This window comes from Phoenix dactylifera, chromosome 8 (genome assembly GCF_009389715.1).
Source record: "Phoenix dactylifera cultivar Barhee BC4 chromosome 8, palm_55x_up_171113_PBpolish2nd_filt_p, whole genome shotgun sequence".
In the NCBI taxonomy this organism is placed as follows: Eukaryota; Viridiplantae; Streptophyta; class Magnoliopsida; order Arecales; family Arecaceae; genus Phoenix; species Phoenix dactylifera.
This window is the reverse complement of record NC_052399.1, coordinates 22702718-22729794: the sequence shown is the minus strand read 5'-3', so window position 1 is coordinate 22729794 and position 27077 is coordinate 22702718. Positions and strand designations below refer to the sequence as shown.

Sequence of the window (27077 nt, the reverse complement as noted above, 5' to 3'; positions counted from 1 at the left end):
ATTACCATTTTATCATTTTAAAAGCACTTTTTCATTTTAGTTACGAAACATATGTTACACTTTAAAAATGTAATTACCAAAAAGCAAATAAGTTTTATAAAAACTCAGACTTCCAAAAGCTCTACTGCCAACAGTAACCCCAAACAGAGCCTACCTCCCTTGTTCACATGATAGAGCCCAAAAACTCCCTATGTTCTCCCACACTGTTTCTATTGAATCATAACCAATAATAAAAAAAAAAAAAACTACTAAAATGTCCGATGAATCATTTTAGTATCAAACTTCAGGATGCAATTCTTCTGCTCCTAGATTCAATTTCTCTGCAAAAAAAATGCATTTTTTAGGGGGGAGGGGGGAAACGACCATGTATTGGACTATGCAGTGTGGCTGCTCACTTGGCTTCTACCAACGTATGACAATCTGGATGATGGAAGAAGGGGTGCTTCTTCATCCACCACAATTGACTCCGAAGCAGCAGAACCAGCTTTGTTTCCCACATTGTTGCTGTTGTTACCATCATCAGTATATATATCCAATGACTTCTTATCCAACTTCCACTCCTGCAGACAGTTGGAAGCCATGAAACCCAATGCAAGCATTAGAAGACGCGCAATATTTTCTTAACCAACAAGACTTGTCCATACACTGTAGACACTAAGAACTTGCAATCAGGATACATCGCAGTTTGAATATTCTGTCAAAAGCTCTCAATTAAACTTGCAGTCAGGATCCATCATTGTTTGTGAATATTCTGTCAAAAGCTCTCAATTTCCTAGTCCCCTATGAATTGGTCCCAAAAATAAATTTAGATGATCAATTCATAAGCAACCAAACTTTAATGGTAACATTAGCTCAAGTGCATGCAACAATAGGGTGTCCTGCCAAGAACCATTTGTTCTTGAAAGTGTATATATGCAGTTGTCGAAGTTTGAAAGAACAATTTTAACTGAATGGCGCAATCATATGCCAACTAGCTGATTGATAATTACCAATGTGATATTCTGTTCTCCAAAGCAGAACAAGACTCGATTCCTTATAACGTTAAAGAAGAAACATGTATGCCACCACCCCACCTTGTTCTTGGTGTATTGCAACTCATCACTTCATGCAGGTACGAATATTTTCATTGATGTATCGACGTATGTTTTCACTTTTCAGTTTATTTATGCTTTGAGATGAAGCCTACCCCCTATATCAAAACTTACCATTGTACCCCTTCATCTGATGCAACACTAAAAATAATTGAATAGAATCAACTGCCATGTACAATTTGCACGGTTGGCACAAAATGTTAGTAGATTAATTAGGAATTAGAAGGCATTCAGCATAGCTTTAATGACAGCAAGCTATCGCAGGCACCTAGATAACAATGGGACAATCTCTGATATCATATGGCTGGTAAGCTTTTTAACTGCTTAATGGTAGACTTCTTTTATAACATTCACAGTAAAGAAGGCAAAAAGGCTACCAATATCGGACGATGAATGTAGTGGGGGCACAAAGAATGAGAATTGCCTAAATAAGAATGTTTAAAGTATAGATCTGAAAGGTATGAGAATACCCAGTAATGGATGGCCTATTATTATAATGGCACACTTCTGCAACAAAAAGATTTAGAGAAGGCCTTCATAGAAAACAGGCCTTGTGTTGTATTGAATGATCAGAAAACAGTGCTTGGTTAGAATGATATTTAGTTACTATTTGGACAATTTTAAAAACAATGTAATCAGGACAAGGCTTTCCTATCTAGTTATCTTTCTACGAAAACAGTTAATGAGTTCCTCTAGTTCTTTGGTTATATGTTGTTTGTATTGCTTTCTAGTCAAACAACTACAGAAGAAGCAAATGGTAAACAACCAAATTAAGCAAATAGGTTGGACAGGATCAATAAAATTCTTATAAAATCTATGGAGGAAAAAACTGCGAAACTTGGTTATTTTACTAAAGGATAATATTTTCAGAAAATTATGATAATCATGCACATATAGGGACAGAAAATATAGTCACTAATCAAAAGATTATTTTATAAAAATTTGAAATACTAGTTAAGCACCAGTTAACAAGAAGTCTCGCACCTGGATAGAGACTAGAAAGCAACTGGGTTAAGAGGAGTTCTGAAACCAAGACCAAAAAATATTTTCTTAAAATGTTTTGCTGACTAACTAAAGCATTTTAATAAAACTTTGTTTTTGTTTACACCATCTTTAACACACGAGGGAAAAATCTCTATGATGAACCATATCTGAGGATATAACACTTACAACTTACAAGCATATTAAACTGGAGTATTCCAATGAGATTTGGTGACTACACTATTTCATAAGACGGCTGTCAGGCAGAAAAATGTGAAACTTTCACACAAAATCAAAACAAAATGAATGTGTAGTAAATGAGATTGGGTGCGCCCACAATATTGAAGATATGATCAAAAATCAAACATACCCGCCCATGCCTTAATTTGAAGCAAGACTTAAGTGTCCATCAGCTTTTCTGTTGATATTCTATAATACTTTAAAAATATTTTTTTGCATGCCCAACCATTTCCATGTTACAATTTTTTGGTCTTTTTTATCAAAATAGAAAGCTTTTCTTCTGAAAACTTACATAAAAAAACTCACTTCGGAGAAAATCCATAGATTCCATAGAATCTCCACTAAATCAAAATCTTAAAACCAAAATGTTAAGGATCTAAAAGCCTCATGCTGATCAGTCAGCACTGCAGGACACATATCGAGAAGTATGGTAACTTCAATTGTGGTACACTTGAAGATTTCAACTTCAACCAAGCGGAAATTTAAAAACATTTTCTTTCTCAATGCTACATCTGCTTAGTAATTAGATTAGATAATACAAATTGGTTTTTTTTTGGGTCGGAGTGGGGGGCGCACATGATCCGATTCTATTGGCAGTGTAGTATAGACAAATACAATAAGGGAAAGTTTCCAGATAAAGTTGACACTTGTAGGCAAATTAACTTGTTCTGCTGGAAGCAATAGAAAGATTAAAATCAATGGGATTTAGTATTTGTCACCTTTGTAGATCTTTCAGGGATGCTATCTGCAGGAAGTTGATTTGACGCTCGGACATCCTTAACCTTCAAATAGTTGTACATGACAACACCACAAAGAGCTGAAGCAAAGCATACTCATAAATGAACAACTGAAGCTTATTGAGAATACTTTGGAAAAAAAATGTAGTTGTAGACTAAGATTGCTCTAAAACATTGAGAAAATTACCAATTGCATAGCCAATTATATTAAGACCGGTAATAGTAGATTCAGGAAATACAATCGTTGATAATGCAATTAATATCCAGTCCTTGAGTACCCCAGCAACACGGATGGTGACTGCCCCAGTTCTACCAATTACCAAAAATATAGACAAATTCAAGGCTAAAGCACATAGTGCATTTGAGAAAAATATCGACAAGTTGAACTGAATCTGTGAAATCTCCATCCCTGGTTTCTCCAATAGATACCAAGGTACAAATAGAAAGAGGAAACTGCATAAGGCAAATTCCAAGATAAGAATCTTACAGAAATAGAACCAGGATACTTGCAGAAAGGGAAGAACTAGTATCAGAAACAAAGGAGGAACAAAAAAAATACAGTATAAAAGATGCCCAAGTATAAACACAGATCTGCAAGCAAAGGCATTGAAGATGCACAAAATCAGTCTTTGGAAAGATATGTATGGCTCCCAGCCAGGATAAAGTAAAGTGGGACTGCGCCAATATAAATATAGAGGTTCAGAGATAAAGCACGAAGAGCATACAAAAAATTGAAAAAAAAGGAACATATATTAAACTCATCCTATAAGACCATTATAGTATTTGGACCTTGTATGGGTGCGGATCTACCATCAGACAACTAACTAGGAAATTGCTTGGATTTCCCTTAAGTTTTAAGGTTTTCAAGTCACTTTCAGAAATTTGACTTCTACGATCCATCAATTGTGGAAGAAAAGCATCACCTTGAATCTTCCCTTGGCTTCTCATTTCCCTATTCCCTGCACTTCACAATAGAGAGTAACATCTTAGAATAATAAAGCAGGACCCAACTCCATGAATTCCCATCCCTGATTTCCTTATACAAGCAGGCATAAAACCATTTTGTCCCTCTTTGCTCTAAGGGACTCTGAATTAAAGCCATTTCCACCATTACATCCTAGGAATGACTATGAAAAACCACCATGACCTCTCCCACTCCAGATTGAATGTTCTGTACAAAACTTTGATCTGATCCCACTTGGATTTGTTCCAATTTCATAGACATCCTTTCCGCAAGCTTGAGATTATGTTCAAACATTGGGCACTTCAACCTTCAGCTTTCAAAGGTAATGCAGATTCAATCCAAAATGTCAAGTTTGCTATATGTGGGGATCTGATAAAAATTTCAGATCTCAAAAAAATATGAAATCTGAAATATCTTTAAATTTTGTGCGCAGAAAACCTGCACAAGGAACAATTATATGTATATGCTCCCCAAGGCAATTGTTTTTGTGATCTGGGGCTCCTGCCCAAAGAAAGAAGATGAGAAGAGAGGAAACAATGGGGGAAGAAAGTTTAGTTTCTTTCAACATTATCAAAACCCGATCAGCTTCTGTCTCCTTTCTTTCCATAGCTAAAGATGGTAACTAAATCCAACTCCCCTAGACTTTCTCCCTGATAAAGAAGAAGAAAATAAAGAAAACAAATAAGATCCTTATAAAGAATAGCAAAAGTTCTATCTTCCTAAAACTCAATCTAGAAAGCCATCAAAATCAAGTTAAATCACAACCCCAAAAACAAAACCTTATCATAACTTCACCTGGGCCTAACATGATGTTAATTTTTCCTAATATAAGACCTCCAAAACCCGACAGATAAATTGTCCTAATATCAAATACCAAAATCACAAGAAAATAGAAAATACTAACCCTTTCTCTCCAAAGTCTAACGTAAAGGACTCCCAAGACTCAATAAAACAGCAAATTAGGTAAAAATAAAATCCAAAATATAACAAATAACTAAGTCCAAATAAGATTCTAACCTAAACCACTTCAAAGTGCATCCGAATCCACACTCTAAACTCCTTCCTTGTACAACAAAAAAACCCTCCATCCTTCCCTGCACAAAGATAACCTGAATTGTAACAGCTCTTCGATCTTTCAAGATTCCTTTCGACAAACTAGAGGGGAACCTCTTGTAAAATCAGGCCCTAATTGCCTAGACAAAGCCCCCATTCATTGTCAGCAATGACTTTAATCTCCCAAGCTGATGTCCCCAGTAAAGCCAGATTCAGATCCCAATGTATCTGGAACCTTACCCTGCCTCTCTTTTTACTCAACAAACCCCATTCCACTTGACAAAGTGGTTGCCTCTTTTCAACTCCTTTACCCTTGCAAGAAAAATCTCTCCACATCCTTTTTTACCAAAAATAAACTAACTAGGAAAACAGAAAAGAATGTAGCATGCAACTTAAAAGTTTCTTCTGAGTAAAGTGGCTAAGGGAAGCTAAAACAATTGTGTAACAAAAATGTAGTTCTATAGAAAGTTAAACATCACAGAGACTCAATCTTAGAGCCAAGAAATGCCAGCTGGTTGCATTATATTTTTAAAAAGAAAAAACTTTAACAACTGTGATTGCTGTTTTCATAATCAAATATATGAATGCTGCCATAATTAGCTATGCAACACAGAAGAACTTGAAACTGCATTGAGCTGCATCTTGTCTCTTTTCTCGGCATTCAAGTGTGATAACTTTACAATATATGATGAGATGACAATTTTTCATATAAATTTAAGGAGAAACTAAAAAGAGAACTAAAGTTGATTTTTCTTACAAAAAAAAGAAGTGACAGAGTCTTCTATATAAAATACCTGCAAGGGGCTATGTAATATAGACTGGTGACAGGATTTAGAGTCAAGCCCTTTTGCTGAAGGAGGACTTGAGTTAAGACCAGCCTTAAAGCTTCTGCAAATATACCAGTTACCTGGTAAGCTGTTCCAATTACATTAAAGTGAATCTCTCCATATGACGAAATTACAACCCCAACACTGACCAGCACCATGTTCAAGAAGACATCACACCTTAATTTGTCAGTGCCACATATTACAGCCACGAGGAACGTTGCCACAGGCACTGTTACAGATCATGTGCATAAAAATATAGAAAATTAGTAGCTTTTAATAAGATTACTGGAAAACCGGTGTAGGAGTATGTAAAAGATGACTCACTTAAGGCCTTAAGCATCTGAATAAAAGCGACTGATATATGCAAATAAGCTGTGTTGCCAAACCTGCGATAGTGGACCATACTTTGTTAGAAACTCTAAAGATATAAAACAAAAGGTTTACTTGCCTCCAATAACAAATACCCTAACTTTACATCGCTGATCATCATAAAAGAAAGTCTGCACTTCAACTTTACAACAACTAAATAGGCGAATCATAGATGTCAGCTTAATAAAAAAAAAAAGTCTAGACATTTGATTACATATCCAACAGCAAAGTGCTTTTCTAGTTATGAATATGTGTATTGTTACCATAAAGTTTGTCAAAAAAGGTAGACTTTTCCAAAATTCCATTTTGCCCTCCGCCAACTTTTGCAAGCTCTAGAAGCAAAAAAGGCATCTGGTAGGATAAAGTGGATTATACTGGAAAAAAAAGTGGATTGATCCTGTTCATCCAACTTTATCCCTCAACCAAGCAGGACCTTGAGAAATAGAAGATAAGCATTAATTTCTGCCTCATCAACTATGCAAATAGAACAACCTCTAAAAATGGTTTTAAGAGAGGGAAATCATATTGACAATGAATTCTACTGCATATTTATTGTGTGGAAATATAATTGAGTATACCTAAGAGCAAATCAACATTATTTGGGATTTAAAACGAACTTATCATTTGACATAAAAATAGTAGAGCAATGATGCCAAGGTGTTTACCAAAGACTTGATGCAAAGAACGCACTAATGGGAATCACACATGTTGCATATCTGCAAAAGATACAAATTATACACTGAGGAATAGATAAAAAAAATAAAAACATCAGAATAGACCCCTTACATCTGAAAAGTCATCTTGACAGGTGCAACAACCTGTACAGCCACATCATGTCACCATCAAACAAAAGTCAAATTTATTGTTCTTAGAGGCAGAATGCATCCTATAAAGTGCAAACAATTTGCCATGATTCTAGGTTATCAGTACAGCAATTGATATCTGAAAATAGCCACCAGAAAACAGCATCGAGTCCATGTGGTAAATAAAGAGATATTTATCATCTTAAATAGTAATATTCTACACCGGATGAAAACAATATTTATTTTCTTATTAATGTTAAAATATATGGAACTCCTCATTTAGTATGATAACATATATATTATATCTGCAGGGGGAAATGAATATTAAAGAACAAACAACAAAAAAAAATTGGCACTGTTAATGGAGAAAATGACACAATTAAAGCTCATATATGTCAAGAATGAATAGTGTAGCATTTGCAAGGATACTTGAAAGCAAATAGCGAAATAAGAAAATCTATCAATGAGAAAGTCTTGACTCATCTTTCATGGATAAATATGTTATATACGGTTGCCTACATCACCGCATAAAGTATATGTGTGGTGTTACGATAATATTGCTTGTAGTTCATTAAATGGTTCAGTTGGCATCTGCCCAAAGGCAACATTTTTTGATGACTGCATAGTTGCACAGACTTCTTAACTCAAAATTAGCCGCTTCCATCTATTTAATGAATCATGTTATAATATCCAAAGTTGGATTTCTTAAATCACGGCCCATAAATCAATGTTGGAGACTTAATTCAAGTTGAATTTGCGGCCTTTCTTCCTTTTCTTAGGAATAATAAGTTGTTGATTTAAGAAAAAATATATGGAAGTATTTTTGAGTCTCAATGGAACTGATCCTATAATTCTGAAAAAGGAGAAAAAAAGAAGATATGGATATCACTGAGAAGATGATCTGATAACGACGACGATAATGATAGAAGTCAAAAAAAAAAAGTAAAAGGAAGACTGCAGTACCAATATGGGGCAGGAATCCTGGGGATACCACTGCTTCAAATTTTCTTAGTTTGCATGTTAATTTCTCAATTATTTAAATTTGCATATTGATCCCTAAATTATATAATTTATTGCCTATAACTGTTTCTGGTCTGATGAACCATGGTTGACATAAATATTCATGGAATATCTCCTCATGGATGTAATTTGAGGAAAAAGGACTACAGGCAAATAAAGAAGATTTCAAGGAATAATATGCAAAAAAAACCTTTTCTTTAATATGGAATCAGCATGAGGAAAATGGAGAAAGAAGTGTGGCTGGGTCCTTGTGAGAATAAGACAGCATGTTCGCTTAGTTTAGGTGTTCCGCTCCAAATTGGAGAAGTGATTGAATATATTAAATGAAGGTGATTGAGGTCCTTGGTCCTGACAGGGACTTGACTCCTAGTTCCTTTAATTTTTAAATCAATGAGTTTCTTGAAAGAATAAGTTCTGGTTTTAAAAGAGGCTAGACACCTCTAACGATGTTCTTTTAGACTATGACACCTTAAGTGCTGCAACAAGCTCTGTTTTCTGCATTTTCTTTCTTTTCTTTCTTTCTTTTGTATTCAGGAAAAAAAACTGATAAAAATAGGAGTTATGGTAGGGTTTCAGGATCTGTATAATTGCCAACTTCATATGTATCAAACCAGGTCGCAGTTATAACAAAAGGATTGTTTCTTTTCTTTTCTGAGGGTGGCAACTTCATCACTGATGGTCACAACTTCAACTTCTTGTTGATGACTAGGTTAACCCATAAAAATGACTCTGCCGGACATATACTTCTAATCTTCTGCTGGTTACCACCCTAAACAATTTGTGCATCTACCCAAAATCATCAACAATGAACATCCTTTGCATTCCTATTCCCAAACCACAATATTACCCTTCCACATAGTCATGTCTTCATATTTGAGAGATGGTGGTTAAACATATATAAAATAACAAGCATGCAGAAAATTTCCATCTACTTTGAGAATCTAAGCTTTAGACTAGTCTTTCACAATTTCCCAATAATTTTCAAAACCTTAAATCCTTGAAGTTTGGATGACCCTTCCTCCAATCTAACAAGAGCTTGAATATTTATATTATTTAGGCCTTGTCAGGGATTACAATTGGTTGTAGAGCTTTTGGAGCTTTTAGGAAGTAGAGCTTTTATAAAAAGTTGTTTCCTGTTTGTTGTTTGGTAACTATATTTCTAAAATGCGATGAAATTTTAACATGTGTTTGGTAACCAAACTGGAAAAACGCATTTGGTATGACAAAATGGCAATAAAAAATATTGTACAATATTTGTACAATAGAGTATAATACAATGTAATATTATATATCATTATATAATAAACATTATTATAACATGATATAATGTGATATGATATTGTAATATAATATAATATAATATTATTATAAGATAGTGTAATATAATATTGCATACTATAGAATAATAATATAACATAATATGATATAAAATATCATATAGTATTTTAGTATAATATAATATTATATTTATAATACAATAATATGATATGATATAATATAGTAATGTATTATTATATTATTATAATGTATTTTGGTTGCCATGAAAATTTAATCAAAGCTAAAACAGCTTTCCGACATTTGCTAGAGAACGCTTTTAAGAAGAAGCTCCATTAAATAGAACTTATCCCAAGTAGACTTTTTTAGCTTTTTTGGAAAAAAAGCCAAAATAGCTTCTAAATTTTTACCAAACACCACTATGCAATTCAAAAGTGCTTTTGGAGGGTCAGAAAGTGCTTTCTGACTCTCCAAAAGCTTTACCAAACATAGCCTTAGTCCTTAGCTACATTTACTTTTGGTATCACACTCAAGGTTCCAGTGCCATCATGACCATGTAAGGCACTGGAAACTTCCATAATAGGCTCTTAAAAGCACAAACAGATGAGTTTCTTATGGATGTTTGTGTTTCCTAATCATGACTATTATATACTTGGAGATCCTCAGCTAATTTAACTCCATGTAGCTAGTTAACCAGGCAAGTAATAAGCCTGTGAATGACGATTATCAACTTTACAATGTGTCATATCCAAGGGGCAGTAATCATAAAGGTGAAGATGATTATTTGATAAATTGTATGCCACCACTAAGCCCCTGTATAAAAGATATATCCTACCAACCAACCAGAGGGCATTGTTGATATTTTCCTGCAGGCACTCTCTCCAAGTAGGCCTCACATGTAGGAAGCCATCAGCCAGCTGACTGGCTCTATAAAGAGTTGTTGAGTGCTACCTCTGGTGCCGTCAGTGGTTTTACACTCAGCTTTCCTGTAATGTGAACGGAACTACTTAGAAATTACCTTGGATTGATGTATCATATAGATAGATAAAGAAAGTTCATTGTTGATTGATATGGTGGATTTTTCGTTGAGGCAGAAAAAAGTGGCAGAGGCCTTGACGCTTAGGAGGTTGATGAGTGAATGTGGAAAAACGTGGCTAAAACTTAGGCCAGGAGGCATATAAGTTGGGATTTCTCTTCTATATACAACAAAAATTTGCCCCACTTGCTCCTATTATTAGAAAAAAAGAGACCTGTTCATAAAACAGGGGTATGATGCTCTTTTAGCACCAATACGTTATGATGACTTCCATCTTGCGTGCATCTACATTCCCGCCCAATGAGTGAGTTATAGTGTCGCATGGCTCCTTCCCTAGACCACCTCCCCTTGCTATTGTTAACTACATTCTAGAAGCAATATACAAGTCATGTGAACCTGCCTAAGCCTATATTGTGGTTAATGTTAATTTTCTAGTATTTTCAACATATCATGTGCCATCGAGGAAGTCAAAGCTTTAGAATGTTGAATCTTTAAAAGGAATAAATTTTAGGAAAAAATAAATTTTGTGTCTCATGCATTTATTCAATTTTTGGTTCAATGGAAGGTGTAATAATAAGCTAGTAACACAGAAAAATAATGTAAGCCGGAAAAATAAAAATTAAAAAAAGAAGTTTGCATGACAGCCAAAAGAGTTATAGAAGCATACCTTAAAAACACGAATAAGAAAGAATGCTACGACACCAGAAAATCCCATGTGAATCATAGTAAGAGTGATAGGAAAGGGAAATTTGAAATATTTTGGAGATAGAACCCACTGCAAAAGGACAAAAATAGAAAATATCCTCAGACTTGTTTTACTCAGATATCCATAAGTCTGGATCTTATAAAGCAGACTATAAAGTAATCATTTTTTCTACAATACCTGGTCCAATATGCAGGATATCAGATTGACAAACGCAAAAACTACCAGATCATATAATAACCATTCTAAAAGGCATTACCAAATGATTTTGTAGAGAAGCTCACAAAACATAACCCAGAATATTCACAACACAATTGCATATGACAACCACAGCTTTTGTTTATCATATTACAGAGCCAAACATTGCTATCTATCCAATATGACTTTGCCAGCCAACACCCCAAGTTTTGGAACCATAAGAAATTTTATAAAGCATCGGCTGTCTTCTTCTTTGGCATTGAAAAGGACAGTGGAGTAAGGCATCTTCAGTGATCTCACACTCTAAAGATGGAATCTTAAACTTTATCCTACAGCACTGTTTGTACATAAACTGATCTAAGTCAATCAAAATTTCAGTTAGATCAGAATTACAATTAGTCAGCAACAGCAGCGACTTTGTTATTTTTGTATTTTCATATATTAGTAATTTACTAGACATCCGCAGAAGTAGCCTTTTTTGTTACATAATTCTCTTCAGGGTCTACAGATCTCCTAACAGTGCCGTAACACCTTACACTACATTCAACTGTCACGAGTAAATTTGGTACAATTGTAAGAAAATTTTGGAAAGTGATAGAACCCAGATTGGCTAAGAAAATTTCAGGTTGGGGTGAAACCTCTAGACTCCTCTAGAGTAGTTCCTCATTTCGGCAAATGTGCCTATTTCCCATATTTCCCTAATTAGAATTTTGGAAGCACTTCTAATCTAAAGATTATTTGAGCAATAAAGAGTGCCCAGGAATCATGACCTGTAGTTAAATAGAATGCATGAGTATCATGGATGTGTGATATAACCTAAAATTGACCCATCATATAACTATTTTTGTTATTCAAGTAGCACCATCCAACACAGTTCCAAGTAAAAGCCCAGGTATTATGAAAAGCTCTTGATAAGCAGGAACTCTAAAGCAGATATTTGAAGCAAATTATTAAAAAAATACTGGTTGACTCAAAGAGTACTGAAAAAAATGGCAGCACATCACATTTCAAAAGCATCTAATCAGCAAATAGCACAAATATTTTTTATAAAAATATAGTACAAGTCAACCAGGCAATGAATATAATAACATTTCAAAAAAAAAAGAGCGGAAAAGAAAGAAAGTATAATCCAGATTTCACCAGAAAGTAAACAACTATAAGTAATCCATATGCTTATGAAAATGAAATACTAAAAATATTTGCTGCAGCAAGAAAATAAAAAGACTGATGAAACATCATTAAGATGTATTACCTTGTTATACAAGATAACTCCAGATGAGAGGCAAACATAAATAAGTAGATAAAAGTAAGTCAGCAAAAGTTGTTTGCTGATCATTGTGCCTGCCTGTTATTAACGAATAATGTTGTTCCAATCTCTGAGACGTGACTAATCAACCATCCGAACAGATGAAGTTATCCATTTTGATATAAAAAACATCAAAATAATATGAGTTCTCTTCCCACAACAAAGCAAGTTCATCTTGTTTATCTGCAAGCCTCAGCATCCACAACAATTCATATCAATTCTTGAGGTTGATTGGTCGTATTTTTAAAAACCAGAAGGCAATTGCGTATCTGAAAAATATTAAGAGAGTAAGAGAGAATAGCACAACATGCGGGGAAGACCTTGCAGCTTAGAATACAGCAGCAAGTATCATGTGATAGCATGATTTACAGGAACCTTTTAAAACAATATGAAAGGTTTTCATGGAAGGCTGCTAAATTGTCAGCAAAAAGAAAGATTATTGGTCCATGCATTTCCTTCTTTAATTGTTTTTGTTCATTATTAATATCTTCACTTGTTACTTTGCTTGCCAATATCTTGTTATTATCCACAAATCTCATATGAATCCTCTGACATGGCTTGTTTGTTTGCATATATAACTCTTTCTCGGTTCCATGGTAATGCAACACCAATCAAACATAGCCTTGAACCCCTAAACTAATGATAGCAGAAAGTGGCCTAAGATAGACAATTATCACTTGGTGGAACATATACCATTAACACCGAAAGTTAGGATAAATCAGCATGTAAAATAAAATTTTGTGAAAACGTTCCTGTTTCAGGCTACAAACCAAACTGTTGCTGGGGGTCCAAACCGAGAACGATTGGCACAGCGGTGTGAACGGGGTTCCCTTTGAATTGCTTTGGTTGCGCTCCACCTTCCGCCGGGAAACCTGCAAGCAAGCCTCGCACCACCACTGGGGTAGTGGGGGCCCTCCGACGATCAAGTTAGAGGGAATCGAAGGAGAAGGAGAGGTAGCAGGTAAGATGATGCTATGGAGAATCTTGCTTACCCTCCCCCTTCCCCCCCAGCCCCATATATATCAGGCTGGGGGGTTTTTCTGGGGATTCGTCATCGTGTGGCACGATGGGGTTGCCACTGACATGGCCGTTACAGGGCGTCGTGGGGCAGCGCCGGGTACGGCCATGGCAGGGCGTAGTGGAGCTCCGCTTCGTACGGTTGTTACAGGGGATCGTGGGGCAGCGCCGGATTCGGCCGTTGCAGGGAGTAGTGGAGCAGGGAGCCGCGGCGTGCCTCAGGAGAACAGTCTGTTGTTGTCAAGAGATTGCCGACCCGAGGTCGGATTGCTGGATCAAGGGGCAACCGACTCGGGGTCGGATTGCTGGATCAAGGGGCAACGCAGCCGTAGTCTTTCTGGGCGCGCGTGCCGGTCACGTGGGGCATGGTGGCTAAGTTCCCCCGTAACAGTAGCCCCCCACTTCCGAGCCTGGAACCAGGAGGGGAACGGGTGAAGGGAGTGATGCTTCGAGATTGCCGCCATCCCTCGGAAAGGCGTGCGCGCTCCGAGCTCTCCGCCCCCTTTTTTTTATGGCGTATGGCGGTTGTCGCTGATCTGGCGGTCTGCGGATTTCGGCGGACATCCTTCCTTAATGGCGTCGATTCGCCTTTGGGGCGAGAACGATCCTTCGGTAGCCAGACGTCCTCTGGCGTCACCGAGGCGTCACCCGCCTTTCTGCCTATTTAACCGGGGGCCCTCCCCAGTCGGCCTTTCTCTTCACAGGCATCCTCGAGTTTCTCCCTTGTGCTGTTGCCGTTGCCGTCGGACTGTTCGTTCGCTCCTCCTTTGACGCTATCGGAGCCGTTCTTCCTTCCCTTCCGGTGAGTTGCCCCACTCTTCAATTTAGGGCTCTCCGTACTTTCTCCTTTCGTATTAGTGTACCCCAGTCGTTCCGGTCCCTTCTCCCCTCTTGACCCCGTCCTGACCGTAGATTCTCTGGCCGTTAGGGATGGACGAAGTAAGAGCGGACCGCATTCAATCGGAGCTGGTCCCCGAAGACCTAGATAGGTTCGTGGCCCGGTACCACCTTCCCGAAGCCTGCAACGTTACGCTCCCGGGGCCTGAGGAGAGGATGTCCCATCCTCCTCCAGGGAAGGTCGCCATTAATGAGGACATCCTTCGGGCTGGGTTCCGCTTTCCCCCCTCGGACTTAGTCGTGCAGATGCTTCGAGGTTTAAGAGTGGCGCCGACGCAACTAGTGCCGAACTCATGGCGTACCTTGACGGCCTTCCAGGTTCTCTGCCGCATGCACGAGGTTCCCGCCACCCTGAATGTCTTTTGGGAATGCTACGGCCTGAACGGCCACCCCCGGGACAGAGGGTGGTGGTGCTTTGCGGCGCGGCGAGGGTGCGGCCTCGTCAAGGAGGCTCCTTCCTCCATTCATGGCTGGAAGGAGCGTTTCTTTTTCATCGACGTAGATCCCTCTTGGGGAATCGGGACAACCTGGGAGACGCCGATGAAGTCCCCGATCGGCCTATCGAGGTTGTCAAGGGAGGAGTCCGATGGCGTCGCCGTTTTGAGGGGGTTGGTTGCCGAGGGCCGGCTCCCCCCGGTGGCTCGCCTTATTTCCGAGGATGCCTTGGTGAACGTCGGTCTGAGCTCGGTCCCCGCCGACCGTGAGCCCGCCATCACTTCTTCTTTTTTAGCTCTTTTCTCCTCTTTCGTTTCTTCTTTCCATCAGTTTCTCAGTTTCTAACCATCTCGTTCTTTTTGCAGAAATCGACGACGTCATGCAGTCGGACAGGGCAATGGCTGTTAGTAGGGCGTCCCTACTGGAAGCGGTCCGGAGGAAGAAACGGACTCCTCCGAGCGAGGTCCCACCGGCGAAGAAGCCCCGCCAGCAGGCGACTCCGACGCCGACAGACGGGTCCGGGCCCACCGATCAGGGGGACGCCGCGGGCTCGGACCGACAGTTGACGCCGTATCAGCCCTCCGGTGATGAGACTACCGCTTTTCCGGAGGTGTCATTCGGGCGCGCCCGAGACGGCCGGGTCGGACGCGGTCGGTCCCCAGTCCGGCCTTCGACTCGGTCGGCCTCGGATGATACGAGGAGGGGCGCGCCGAGGCCTCGGCCGAGCGGGACCCTGTCGATTTCTGGCGCGGCCCCCGCCCCGAGCACGGTCGGCATGACTCTCCCTCAAGCAATGGGTAAGGGTAAGGCCGCAGAACCACCGTCCGGCTCCGGGGCGAAGTCGGGGTCGGCCTTCACTTTCGCCGGCGCCCGAAACCTCATCGAGACGGTGCTGCTGGAGGGTGACCGTAGGCAGGTCCGGCAGATGAGGATCCCTGAAGTCGGAGCTGCCAGCTGCGTCTGCCTCATGTCGGTGAGTGTTCTTTTGGTCGCTTTCGTCATTTATAGGCTCTATTGATCTCCGTCTGACGTTCTCATTTTTCCTGTCTCTTAGCTCGCCCAGTACATGATCCGTCTGGAGGAGAGCCACGAGGAACAGGCGAGGCTCCTGGCGAAGGCCGAGAGCCGACTGAAAGCTGTAGAGGAGGGAGGCCAGGCTACGGCGGGGAGAACGACCAGGGACCTCGAGACGAGGCTCCAGGTGGCCGAAGAGCGGGCACTCGGCTTCGCCGCCCTCGAGAGGCAACTGTTGGAGGCTCAGGAGCAACTCAAGGTTGCCTCGGGTCTCGAAAGCGAGATCAGGAAGGCGGAGGAGCGAGCCGAAAAGCAGTCCCGGAAGGCTGCCGACTTCCGGGAGAGGTGGGAGAAGGCCCAGCAGTCGGCCGACAACGCCCGCAACCGAACCCGATCTCTTGAAGCCAAGATGGCCGAATTGGAGTCGGCCTTGGAGGGGACTCGTGCGAGCAACCAGGAGCTTCATTCGCGCCTGGAGGAGGCTGAGGCTGCTCGCATCGCTGCCGAGGCGAAGCACATGGAGGCTCGGGCCGATCTGCTGAAGGTCTCCTCCGAGGCGGACGAGCGGATTGTGGCGAAGGTCATGGAAGCGAAAGCTCAGATTACGGAGCGAGCGGAGGCGGCGCTGGCCGAGAAGAGCGCAGAAATCGGGCGTCAGGCGGTACAAGCCTATCGTCAGTCCGCCGAGTTCATCCGTGACATGTCGGATGCGGGGTCCGACTCCTTTGCCTTAGGCTTCGATGAAGGCCTGGCAAGGGTGTCCACTAAATACCCCGGAATTGACCTGAGTGGGGTCTCCCTCCTCGACTCCCCTCCGATGCCATTGCCTGCCGGTTCTCCAACCGTCTCCCTACCCTTCGCAGACGTGCTCGCCGTTCCCGATCCAGGGATTCCTCCAAGCTGACCCTCTGTACTTTTTCTTTGTTCTTTTCTTTGTATGTTGGCGTTTTGCCATGTTGTATGGGTCTCGGCCCTGATGCAACGAAAGTTAATGCAAACAAAGTATTTCCTCATTTCACTTTCGTCCTTCCTCTTTTTAACTCTTGGTAGCGTCTCGCCGACTCCTGACTCTTGAAGTTCCTCCGGCACTAGGCCAGGCATCCGAGGGTTAGGCCTCAGGAAATCCTTCCGGCGCTAGGTCAGGCATCCGAGGGTTAGGCCTCAGGAAATTCTTCCGGCGCTAGGCCAGGCATCCGAGGGTTAGGCCTCAGGAAATTCTTCCGGCGCTAGACCAGGCATCCGAGGGTTAGGCCTCAGGAAATTCCTCCGGCGCTAGGCCAGGCATCCGAGGGTTAGGCCTCAGGAAATTCCGCTCATTGGTCGGCCAAGGCTGGCGCAAGCCGAGGCGACCGGTCGGGGCTTCAGGCTAGTCTGCTCCCGGGATGATCATCGGGTTAGCCTGGCATCCGAGGACTGAGCCTCGGGGAATTCCGCTCGTTGGTCGGCCAAGGCTGGCGCAAGCCGAGGTGACCGGTCGGGGCTTCAGGCTAGTCTGCTCCCGGGATGATCATCGGGTTAGCCTGGCATCCGAGGGCCGAGCCTCGGGGAATTCCGCTCGTTGGTCGGCCAAGGCTGGCGCAAGCCGAGGCGACCGGTCGGGGCTTCAGGCTAGTCTGCTCCCGGGATGATCATCGGGTTAGCCTGGCATCCGAGGACCGAGCCTCGGAGAATTCCGCTCGTTGGTCGGCCAAGGCTGGCGCAAGCCGAGGCGACCGGTCGGGGCTTCAGGCTAGTCTGCTCCCGGGATGATCATCGGGTTAGCCTGGCATCCGAGAGTCGAGCCTCGGAGAATTCCGCTCGTTGGTCGGCCAAGGCTGGCGCAAGCCGAGGCGACCGGTCGGGGCTTCAGGCTAGTCTGCTCCCGGGATGATCATCGGGTTAGCCTGGCATCCGAGGGCCGAGCCTCGGAGAATTCCGCTCGTTGGTCGGCCAAGGCTGGCGCAAGCCGAGGCGACCGGTCGGGGCTTCAGGCTAGTCTGCTCCCGGGATGATCATCGGGTTAGCCTGGCATCCGAGGGCCGAGCCTCGGAGAATTCCGCTCGTTGGTCGGCCAAGGCTGGCGCAAGCCGAGACGACCGGTCGGGGCTTCAGGCTAGTCTGCTCCCGGGATGATCATCGGGTTAGCCTGGCATCCGAGGGCCGAGCCTCGGGGAATTCCGTTCGTTGGTCGGCCAAGGCTGGCGCAAGCCGAGGCGACCGGTCGGGGCTTCAGGCTAGTCTGCTCCCGGGATGATCATCGGGTTAGCCTGGCATCCGAGGGCCGAGCCTCGGAGAATTCCGCTCGTTGGTCGGCCAAGGCTGGCGCAAGCCGAGGCGACCGGTCGGGGCTTCAGGCTAGTCTGCTCCCGGGATGATCATCGGGTTAGCCTGGCATCCGAGGACTGAGCCTCGGGGAATTCCGCTCGTTGGTCGCGCGCCTATCACTTGCCGCTCGACGGGGTTTCTCCGTGGCCAGCTGCGATCGTATTTCTCCTCCTCTCGACGCGTCGCCTGAGGAACACCAGAAGGCTATTAAATGCTAATTGAGGCGTTACCTGGAAAATCGGATCGGCCAGTTGCTGCTTGCGAGGAGTGCCAGTTAAGCGGCCGCGATACGCGCGTTCTTCGAGGCGGATGCGGCTTGAGCGCGTACGGAGATACGGGTGCCGTGGGATACACGCCGCCCGGAGTGTCCTGCATGAAGAATGCAATTAAGGAGAACGACGCTTAGGAGGTCGTGGGAGGATACGCCTCGAGAGCCGGAACGGCTCCGGATTCGATGCGCCCGCATTTATTGGAGCCACCCGCATCGGAACGACCGGGGGGCCACAGTTTGGCTATAAATATAAGGGCAGGTGCGGTGGAGCCTGCCAAGCCGGAGCTGTTCAGGTTGCCATGGATCGTGGACCTCCTCTCCGGTGCGTGGCTGGGAAGCCCCTGCCGGAAGAACGGGAGGTGCGCCCCTCGCGACTTCCGCCAACTAGCCGTTTCATCTGGGATCAACGGGGAGATTCTCCCCGGTGGAACTCCGCTCTAGGCGTTTCATCCGGGATCACATCCCCCCTCTTTTCCGTCCCACCTCCCGATTGAGCTCTGCGCCAGACGCTTCATCCGGGATCGCGCCTCCTCGCGCTCTTCTCCCTTGTATTCCTTCCCTCCCCTTCTCTTGGGGAGGGCCGGAATATCCTTTGGAGGTGGCGTTCCTCTAGGAGCAGTGTGAACTCCTCCTTCGTCCACTTCTTCTTCGTCCGCGCCGGCTCTTCGTCTTTTGCGTGAGGCGTCGATGGCGCCTCCGGGGAGAAGCACCCACGCCCGGTGGGATTGCAGCTGCTTCGGGTGGAGGGTTCGGGATCCCGGATCTTCAACTCTACGGAGTCCCCACCTCTTCCTTACTTTCTTTACTCCCCAATCCCCCTCTGGGAATTCTTTGTAATCACACGAACACGCCATTGCGACCAGGAATTATTGAAATGAAAAGGACTATACATTTTTTGAACTGTCTTTCTGGCTTTGTCTTTCTACTGGTAATACACCCGTAGGTTAGCAGAATTCCAGCTCCTTGGAATTTCTCGACCATCTAGGGCCTCCAACTGGTAGGAGCCAGGTCGGTTTACCCAGCGAACCCTATACGGGCCTTCCCAATTTGGCGCCAGCTTCCCACCTTCCGCGGGTTGAGATGCTTTGGCTCGCCTTAGCACCAGATCTCCGATTCTGAAAAGTTTTGGTCGGACCTTGGAGTTATAATATCGGGCCACCCTCCGCTGATACATCGCCATCCGAACCTGCGCCATTTTCCTCGCTTCTTCCAAGAGGTCCAAGTTTCCTCGGAGTTGCTCCGAATTGGCCTCGGGTCGGTGCGTAGCCACCCGGGGCGAGGGGAGTCCGAGCTCCACGGGGACAACCGCTTCCGTGCCATAGGTTAGGCTGAAAGGCGTCTCCCCGGTAGGGGTCAGATGCGTGGTCCGATACGCCCAAAGGACGTTCTCGAGTTCTTCGACCCAAGCTTGCCCCGTCCGACCGATTCGCGCCTTAATTCCTTGGAGGATTGTCCGGTTTGTCACCTCGGCCTCACCGTTGGTTTGGGGATGCGACACAGATGTGAACCGATGCTCGATCCCGAATTCCTCGCAGAAGTCACGGAAATGCTTGTTGTCGAACTGTCGACCATTATCCGAGATGAGGACCCGGGGTACCCCAAATCGGACAATGATGTTTTTCTTCACGAACTTCCGGACTTGCGCCTCCGTAATAGTGGCCAGCGGCTCTGCCTCCACCCACTTGGTGAAGTAGTCGATTGCAACAATCAAGAATTTCCGCTAGGCGGAAGCGACGGGGAATGGTCCGAGGATATCCATTCCCCACTGTGCGAAGGGCCAGGGTGCGGTGATTGGTGCCAAGGGGACAGAAGGGACTCTCTGGACGTTGGCGTGGCGCTGGCAGGCGTCGCATTTCCGTACGTGATCCTTTGAGTCCTCCAACAAGGTAGGCCAATAATAGCCTTGCCTCATGATCTTGTGCGCCAAGGACCTAGCCCCCGAGTGCGATCCGCAGACGCCCTCATGGACTTCGCCGAGGACGTAGGCCGCCTCCGAGGGGCGGAGGCACCTTAAGAGGGGGGCGGTAAACAAGGTCCGATACAGCCTCCCTTCATAGAGTACGTAGTGGGCGGACTTCTTGACGAGTCGCCGAGCTTGATCTTCGTCTTCAGGGAGGATCCCTTCGGCGAGGTAGGCGACGAGCGGGTCCATCCAAGACGGCTCCGGATCAATCGCCATCACCGCTCCAGCCTCGCCGATGCTCGGGGCATCCAGGGTCTCTAGGTAGATTGCCCTCGACAAGTTGTGCGCCTCTGCGCCCACCAAGCGGGACAACCTGTCGGCCCTGGCATCTTCTGGGGACTTGCTGGATGTCGACACTGCCGAGGTCGGGAATGAGTGCTTGCACCTTCCGGACGTAGCTCTGCATGGTCGGGCTCCGGGCCTCGAACTCCCCACGGACCTGCCCGACCACCAGCTGGGAGTCGGTGAAGACCTTCAAACGCCGGATGCCGAGCTCCCCGGTGAGTTTGAGTCCTGCGACTAGGGCCTCGTATTCCGCCTCGTTGTTGGTAACTGGAAATCCAAACCTCAAGGCATACTCGGCTATCACTCCATCAGGACTGGTAAGGACCAGCCTGGCCCCTCCACCCTCGGGGTTCGACGACCCATCGATGTGAAGCGTCCAGGTCGGGAGGTCGAGGCTGGGCGTTTCCGGCGGTCTAGGTTCCGCCTCCTGCACCGTGCACTCAGCGAGGAAGTCCGCGAGCACCTGGGCCTTGATGGCGGGTCGAGGCTGGTAGCGGATGTCGAACTCACCGAGTTCTACTGCCCACTTCACCAGTCGTCCCGCATTCTCGGGGTTGCTGAGGATCTGTCGTAACGGTTGATCAGTTAAGAGGGTGACAGAATGGGCCTGGAAATAGGGGCGGAGCCTCCTGGTCGCGGTCAGCAGCGCGAAGGCGATCTTTTCGGCCTTCGTATACCGCGTCTCGGCGTCCCGTAGGACCCGGCTGATGTAGTACACAGGCTTCTGGAGCTTTGCCTCTTTCCGAACCAGCACCGCACTGACCGCGGTTGGGGAGACCGCCAGATAGAGGTAGAGCATCTCCCCTTCTTGCGGCTTGGACAGTAGAGGAGGAGACGCCAGGTATTCCTTGAGCTGGTCGAATGCTGCTTGACATTCGGCCGTCCAGAGGAAGTCTTTTGGGCGTTTTAACACCTTGAAGAATGGTTGGCAGCGTTCGGCCGATTTTGCCACAAATCGTCCGAGCGCGGCGACCCTTCCAGCGAGCTCCTGAACTTCTTTTACTTTGGTCGGAGGGGACATACCTTGGATGGCCTTGATTTTGTCCGGGTTGGCTTCGATACCCCGTTGGTTGACAATGAAACCAAGGAACCTTCCGGCCGAAGCGCCAAAGGCGCACTTCGCTGGGTTCAGCTTCATGCGAAACTTCCGTAAGGTGGTGAAAGTCTCCTCCAGATCCACGATGTGCTGGTCTGCCTGGTGGCTCTTCACCAGCATATCGTCCACGTATACCTCCATGTTCCGGCCGATTTGCTCTTTGAAGATTTTGTTGATGAGGCGCTGGTAAGTGGCGCCAGCGTTCTTCAGACCGAAGGGCATTACCTTGTAGCAGTACAGCCCCCGGTCCGTTATAAAGGCAGTTTTCTCCTCGTCCTGTGGGGCCATCATTATCTGGTTGTAACCGGAGAAGGCGTCCATGAAAGACAGCAGCTGATATCCGGAAGTCGCGTCGACCAGTTGGTCTATCCGCGGAAGCGGAAAGCTATCCTTAGGGCACGCCTTGTTCAGGTCGGTATAGTCGACGCACATCCTCCACTTTCCGCTCGCCTTCCGGACAAGTACAACATTTGCCAGCCACTCGGGGTAACTCACCTCCCTTATGAATCCTGCCTCCAAGAGTTTGTCTACCTCCTGGTCGACCACCCGGATCCGATCCGGAGCACAGTGTCTCTTCTTCTGCTTCACTGGCCGGTGGGTCGGGTCGACGTTGAGGGCGTGAGAAATGACCTCCGGGTCGATCCCAGGTACATCGGCCGCCGACCAGGCAAATACATCGGCATTGGCTCGGAGGAATTCCACCAACCGGGCCCGAGCTCCCGGGTCGAGATTGGCGCCGACCCGGACCACCCGGTCCCGGCGGCCTTCCTCGAGGGAACTTCGACCACACCCTCGGCCGGCTCCCCCTGCCGCAAGGCCACCTCGTCTCTGGCATCAAGGGACTCGACGCTTAGGGCTTCTGCGGGCTTCTTCCCTTTGAGGGTCGCTAGGAAACATTGCCGTGCGGTCGGTTGGTCGCCTCGGACCTCCCCGATCCCGACCGCCGTGGGGAACCGCATGAGCAAGTGGTACGTAGAGACCACCGCGCGAAGGGCGTTCAGTCCGGGTCGTCCGAGGATAGCGTTGTAGGCCGAGGGAACACGGACGACCAAGAACCCGAGTCGCACCGTAGCTTCTGCGGGTGCGACGCCCGCAGTCACAGGCAGCTCAACGACACCTTCCGCCGGGACAGCGTCACCGGTGAATCCTATGAGGGGGGTGGATATTTTGTGCAACAATTGTCTGGACAAGCCCATCTTTTGGAAGGCCTCGTAAAACAAGATATCAGCTGAGCTTCCACTATCCACAAGAACACGCCTTACATCATAGTTTGCCATAGTGAGGGAGATCACCATGGCGTCATCGTGGGGGGTCTGAACCCCCTTTACATCCTCATCACAAAAGGTGATTACATTGCCGACCCTCTGCCTCTTTGCGACGGCCGCCCCTGACCCTCTGTCGAGCCCCCTGAGTTCCTCACGGGCCGGGGGCAGCCCCCAGTGATAGTGTGGATCACGCCCGCAACGGGTCGATTCTGCTCCCGAGGCTCCGGAGGGGCCGGGTCGGCCGGACGCGGGTCTGCGGGGGGACGTCGGTCGCTCACATATCGACCGAGACGCCCCCGGCGGATGAGAGCCTCGATCTCGTCCCGAAGCTGGAAGCAGTCCTCCGTGTCGTGGCCGTGGTCTCGGTGGTACTCGCAGTACGCCCGGGAGGGCCTCTTCCCAGGGATCCTCCGCATCTGTCTCGGGGCCGGGAGGTCCTCCCGCCCCTTGATCTCCATAAGGATCTGGGCCCGGGGGGTTAGGAGAGGGGTGTACCGGTGAAAACGTCGGGGCGGAGAACGAGGGCGTGGGGCGCCGTGGTTCTTCGCCGGCGACGGGCTTCTGCGCCGACGCTGAGGCGTCGGGCTCCTCCTCTGGCGTGCCTCTTTCCGCCTTTTCTTCCCAAGCTCTTGAGGGATCTCGGCGGCCTCCTTGCTCCGGTGGGCGGCCGCCTCCTCGGCGTCCGCATACTGGTTCGCCCGGGACAACAGCTCTGGGAAGCTCCGCGGCAGGCGTTTGTCCAGGGAGAAGGTGAGTCTGCCCTTCCGGAAGCCACGCTTCAGGGCTGAAAGAGCTACCTCCTGACTCAGGTTCCGGACCTCCAGCGTAGCCCTGTTGAAGCGGGTAAGATAATCCCGCAGGCTTTCTCCCTCGTTTTGCCGGACATCAAAGAGGGAGTCGGAGACCAGTCGCCGCCGGCTACTGACGGTGAAATGAGTGATGAAGAGGCGAGTGAACTGGTCGAAGGACCGGATTGAGTCAGCCTCCAGCCCGGCGAACCATGCCCTCGCCGGGCCACGGAGGGTCGCCGGAAAAGCCTTGCAGAGAAGGGGATCTGATGCTCCGTGGAGGAGCATAAGGGTCCTGAAACTCTCGACGTGATCCCGTGGATCCGCCGCCCCGTCATAGGGCTCGATCGCCGGCATTTTGAACCCCGGCGGATTCGGGGTCCGCAGGATCCTCGAGGCGAGCGCCGGCTGGGAGGAGATCTCTAAGTCGGCGAAGGGATCTTTGGAATGGCCCTTCAGGACCTGGAGTTGTCGGTGGAGATCGTCCACCCGCCGGTCCAGGGAGCGCGACCGGTGGGTGGGAGACAAGGAGCGGCGAGAGGGGGACCGACTGGAGCGCGGGTTCCTCGAGGACTGGGGGGTCTGGGAACGCGCCCGGGCCCGCCTCTCGTACCCCGCGCAGCTCCGGTGGGAAGGTCCCGGCAGAATGGAGCGTGCTCGAGAATCCTCCTCGCGCCGGCGCTCCTCCCCATGGGAGAGGAAGGAGCGCGGGTTGAGGAGGACAGGCGAACGCTCAGGCAGCAGCGGCTCCTGAGCCCGCTGCGGCGCCCGGGACATCGCACCCTGCAGATTCTGCACCGCCTCCGCGAGGGTGCGAACCTGCTGGGTTAGCTGGTCGAACTGGGCGGCTTCGACCATCTGAATGGGCGGTGGGGCGGTGGAGTGTTGCTGAGAGCGTGTTGGAGATGCAGCGGCCTCCCGGCCAGTGGCGCGAGAGGCCCGCGACCGGAAGCATTGAAAGCTCCACGACCACCTCGCCGTGCCATTACGATCGCTCTGAGATCCGTCCCTTCCTCTAGCGCCAACTGTTGCTGGGGGTCCAAACCGAGAACGATTGGCACAGCGGTGTGAACGGGGTTCCCTTTGAATTGCTTTCGTTGCGCTCCACCTTCCGCCGGAAAACCTGCAAGCAAGCCTCGCACCACCACTGGGGTAGTGGGGGCCCTCCGACGATCAAGTTAGAGGGAATCGAAGGAGAAGGAGAGGTAGCAGGTAAGATGATGCTATGGAGAATCTTGCTTACCATCCCCCTTCCCCCCAGCCCCATATATATCAGGCTGGGGGATTTTTCTGGGGATTCGTCATCGTGTGGCACGATGGGGTTGCCACTGACATGGCCGTTACAGGGCGTCGTGGGGCAGCGCCGGGTACGGCCATGGCAGGGCGTAGTGGAGCTCCGCTTCGTACGGTTGTTACAGGGGATCGTGGGGCAGCGCCGGATTCGGCCGTTGCAGGGAGTAGTGGAGCAGGAGGCCGCGGCGTGCCTCAGGAGAACAGTCTGTTGTTGTCAAGAGATTGCCGACCCGAGGTCGGATTGCTGGATCAAGGGGCAACCGACTCGGGGTCGGATTGCTGGATCAAGGGGCAACCGACTCGGGGTCGGACTGCGGAGCCGAAGATATCCGACCCGAGGTCGGATTGCTGGATCAAGGGGCAGCCGACTCGGGGTCGGACTGCGGAGCCGAAGATATCCGACACGAGGTCGGATTGCTGGATCAAGGGGCAGCCGACTCGGGGTCGGACTGCGGAGCCGAAGATATCCGACCCGAGGTCGGATTGCTGGATCAAGGGGCAGCCGTAGTCTTTCTGGGCGCGCGTGCCGGTCACGTGGGGCATGGTGGCTAAGTTCCCCCGTAACACAAACCAACAAGAGAGAAGCTAAATAGATAAGTCAAATCCAAAATCTAGCAGCCAATAAGGAATAACTTAGCACCAGGGTGACAAGCAAGAAGAACCTTCTTATTACTATGCCGAGCAAATTGTCAGCCAAAGAAATTGAAACCAGGTAATGGGCTAAAAGAGGCGATTGAACATAGACTCTGGTGCCTTCAAATACCATACTTGAGCTCGGTCCAGTTTAATATCTTGACTTTGATTAAGCCTTAATAATTTACTTCCCGCCAGTCTTTCAGAAAGACAAGGGTTCTTGAACAGCTACAGGTTCCAGAACTTCTCCTAATCCGTGAAACTGCTTTCAACTATGAAATGTCGGTTCAAAATTCGTATTTTCCTCGAATACTTGCGTTTTGTCCCCCCAAGAAAATACCGATCTAGGGATTACTAACTTTTGAATCTGGGCAAAAATAACTTCGTAACCCTCTTACCCGTCCTCTTTCTTCGCATCTTCGCCCCTGGGAAGAGCTGTAGCGACAGAGGGCTCCACGAAGAAAGACAAAGAACCACTTTTTTTCTCAAATTTGCGGCTCCGTCAGGAGGGAACAAAAAGATTGGCCAGGCCGCAGAAGGAGGAGAGAACAAGGGATCTGTCAAGGAAGCCGATGTCAAGAAAATCACAGATCTTGAATTAGGGTTTGAGGCACCAAGAAACCACTCACAGAACTGGGATGAAGGAGAGATGGACCTGCGACGGAGAACACGAGGGTCCGGTTGCCGTGGGAAGGCGGAGAGAAGGGTTGATCTGCGGCAACGCCGGCGGGGAGCGGAGGAGAAGGGAGGACCTAGGGCCTTGCCCGTGCCGAACAGCCGGAGCCCGTAGCAGAGCGCCGCCCTCTGATTGAAGGAGTGAACTTTCCAAGTAATATGACTCCGGAGCGTTTGGTCAGACGGATTTGCTGGACCCAAAGATATCCGTGCCCGAAGGGATCCAACTCATCCGCTCATCGCTGTTACCCAGACCCTCCTCGTTCCTCATTGGTTGTCGGCGAAACACCGGCCTTCCTCATGAGAAATTAGAATTATAATTCCAGAAATTAGTATAATTTCCCCCTTTGCCATCCGAGATTGTTTTGCCACCCACTCGATCATCCGCCCCTTTTACCCTAAATGCACGTTTCCAAGAATTTTATTAGCGTTATGATGCAGAGTAAATTAAGTAGGTTCCAGATGTTCAATGGAATTCCCATAGTTTAAGGGTTCGGCGGGAGAAGGCTACGGCAATCTCTAGTTTCCGTATCTTAAT

At 47.3% G+C, this 27077-nt stretch overlaps 1 protein-coding gene across 3 annotated transcripts; it reads right to left on the bottom strand.

The window, feature by feature from the left end:
* Nucleotides 1-92: 92 nt before the first annotated feature.
* On the bottom strand, nt 93-26855 carry LOC103702032 (probable sugar phosphate/phosphate translocator At1g48230). 3 transcript variants are annotated; one of them, XM_008784315.4, is made up of 12 exons: nt 26520-26852; nt 26263-26421; nt 12550-12872; nt 11064-11171; nt 7049-7080; nt 6928-6978; nt 6218-6279; nt 5861-6122; nt 3237-3502; nt 3032-3129; nt 396-560; nt 93-320 (listed from the first exon to the last, which is right to left on the bottom strand). In XM_008784315.4, exons 3-12 carry the CDS (start codon nt 12631-12633, stop codon nt 312-314), a joined length of 1137 nt encoding a protein of 378 aa, XP_008782537.1. In that variant the 5' UTR covers nt 12634-12872; nt 26263-26421; nt 26520-26852; the 3' UTR covers nt 93-311. The 3 variants fall into 3 exon arrangements, with proteins under 3 accessions (XP_008782537.1, XP_008782535.1, XP_008782536.1); XM_008784313.4 differs by having other exon boundaries at nt 93-560; nt 26520-26853; XM_008784314.4 differs by lacking the exon at nt 93-320 and having other exon boundaries at nt 375-560; nt 12550-12786; nt 26520-26855.
* Nucleotides 26856-27077: the final 222 nt, after the last annotated feature.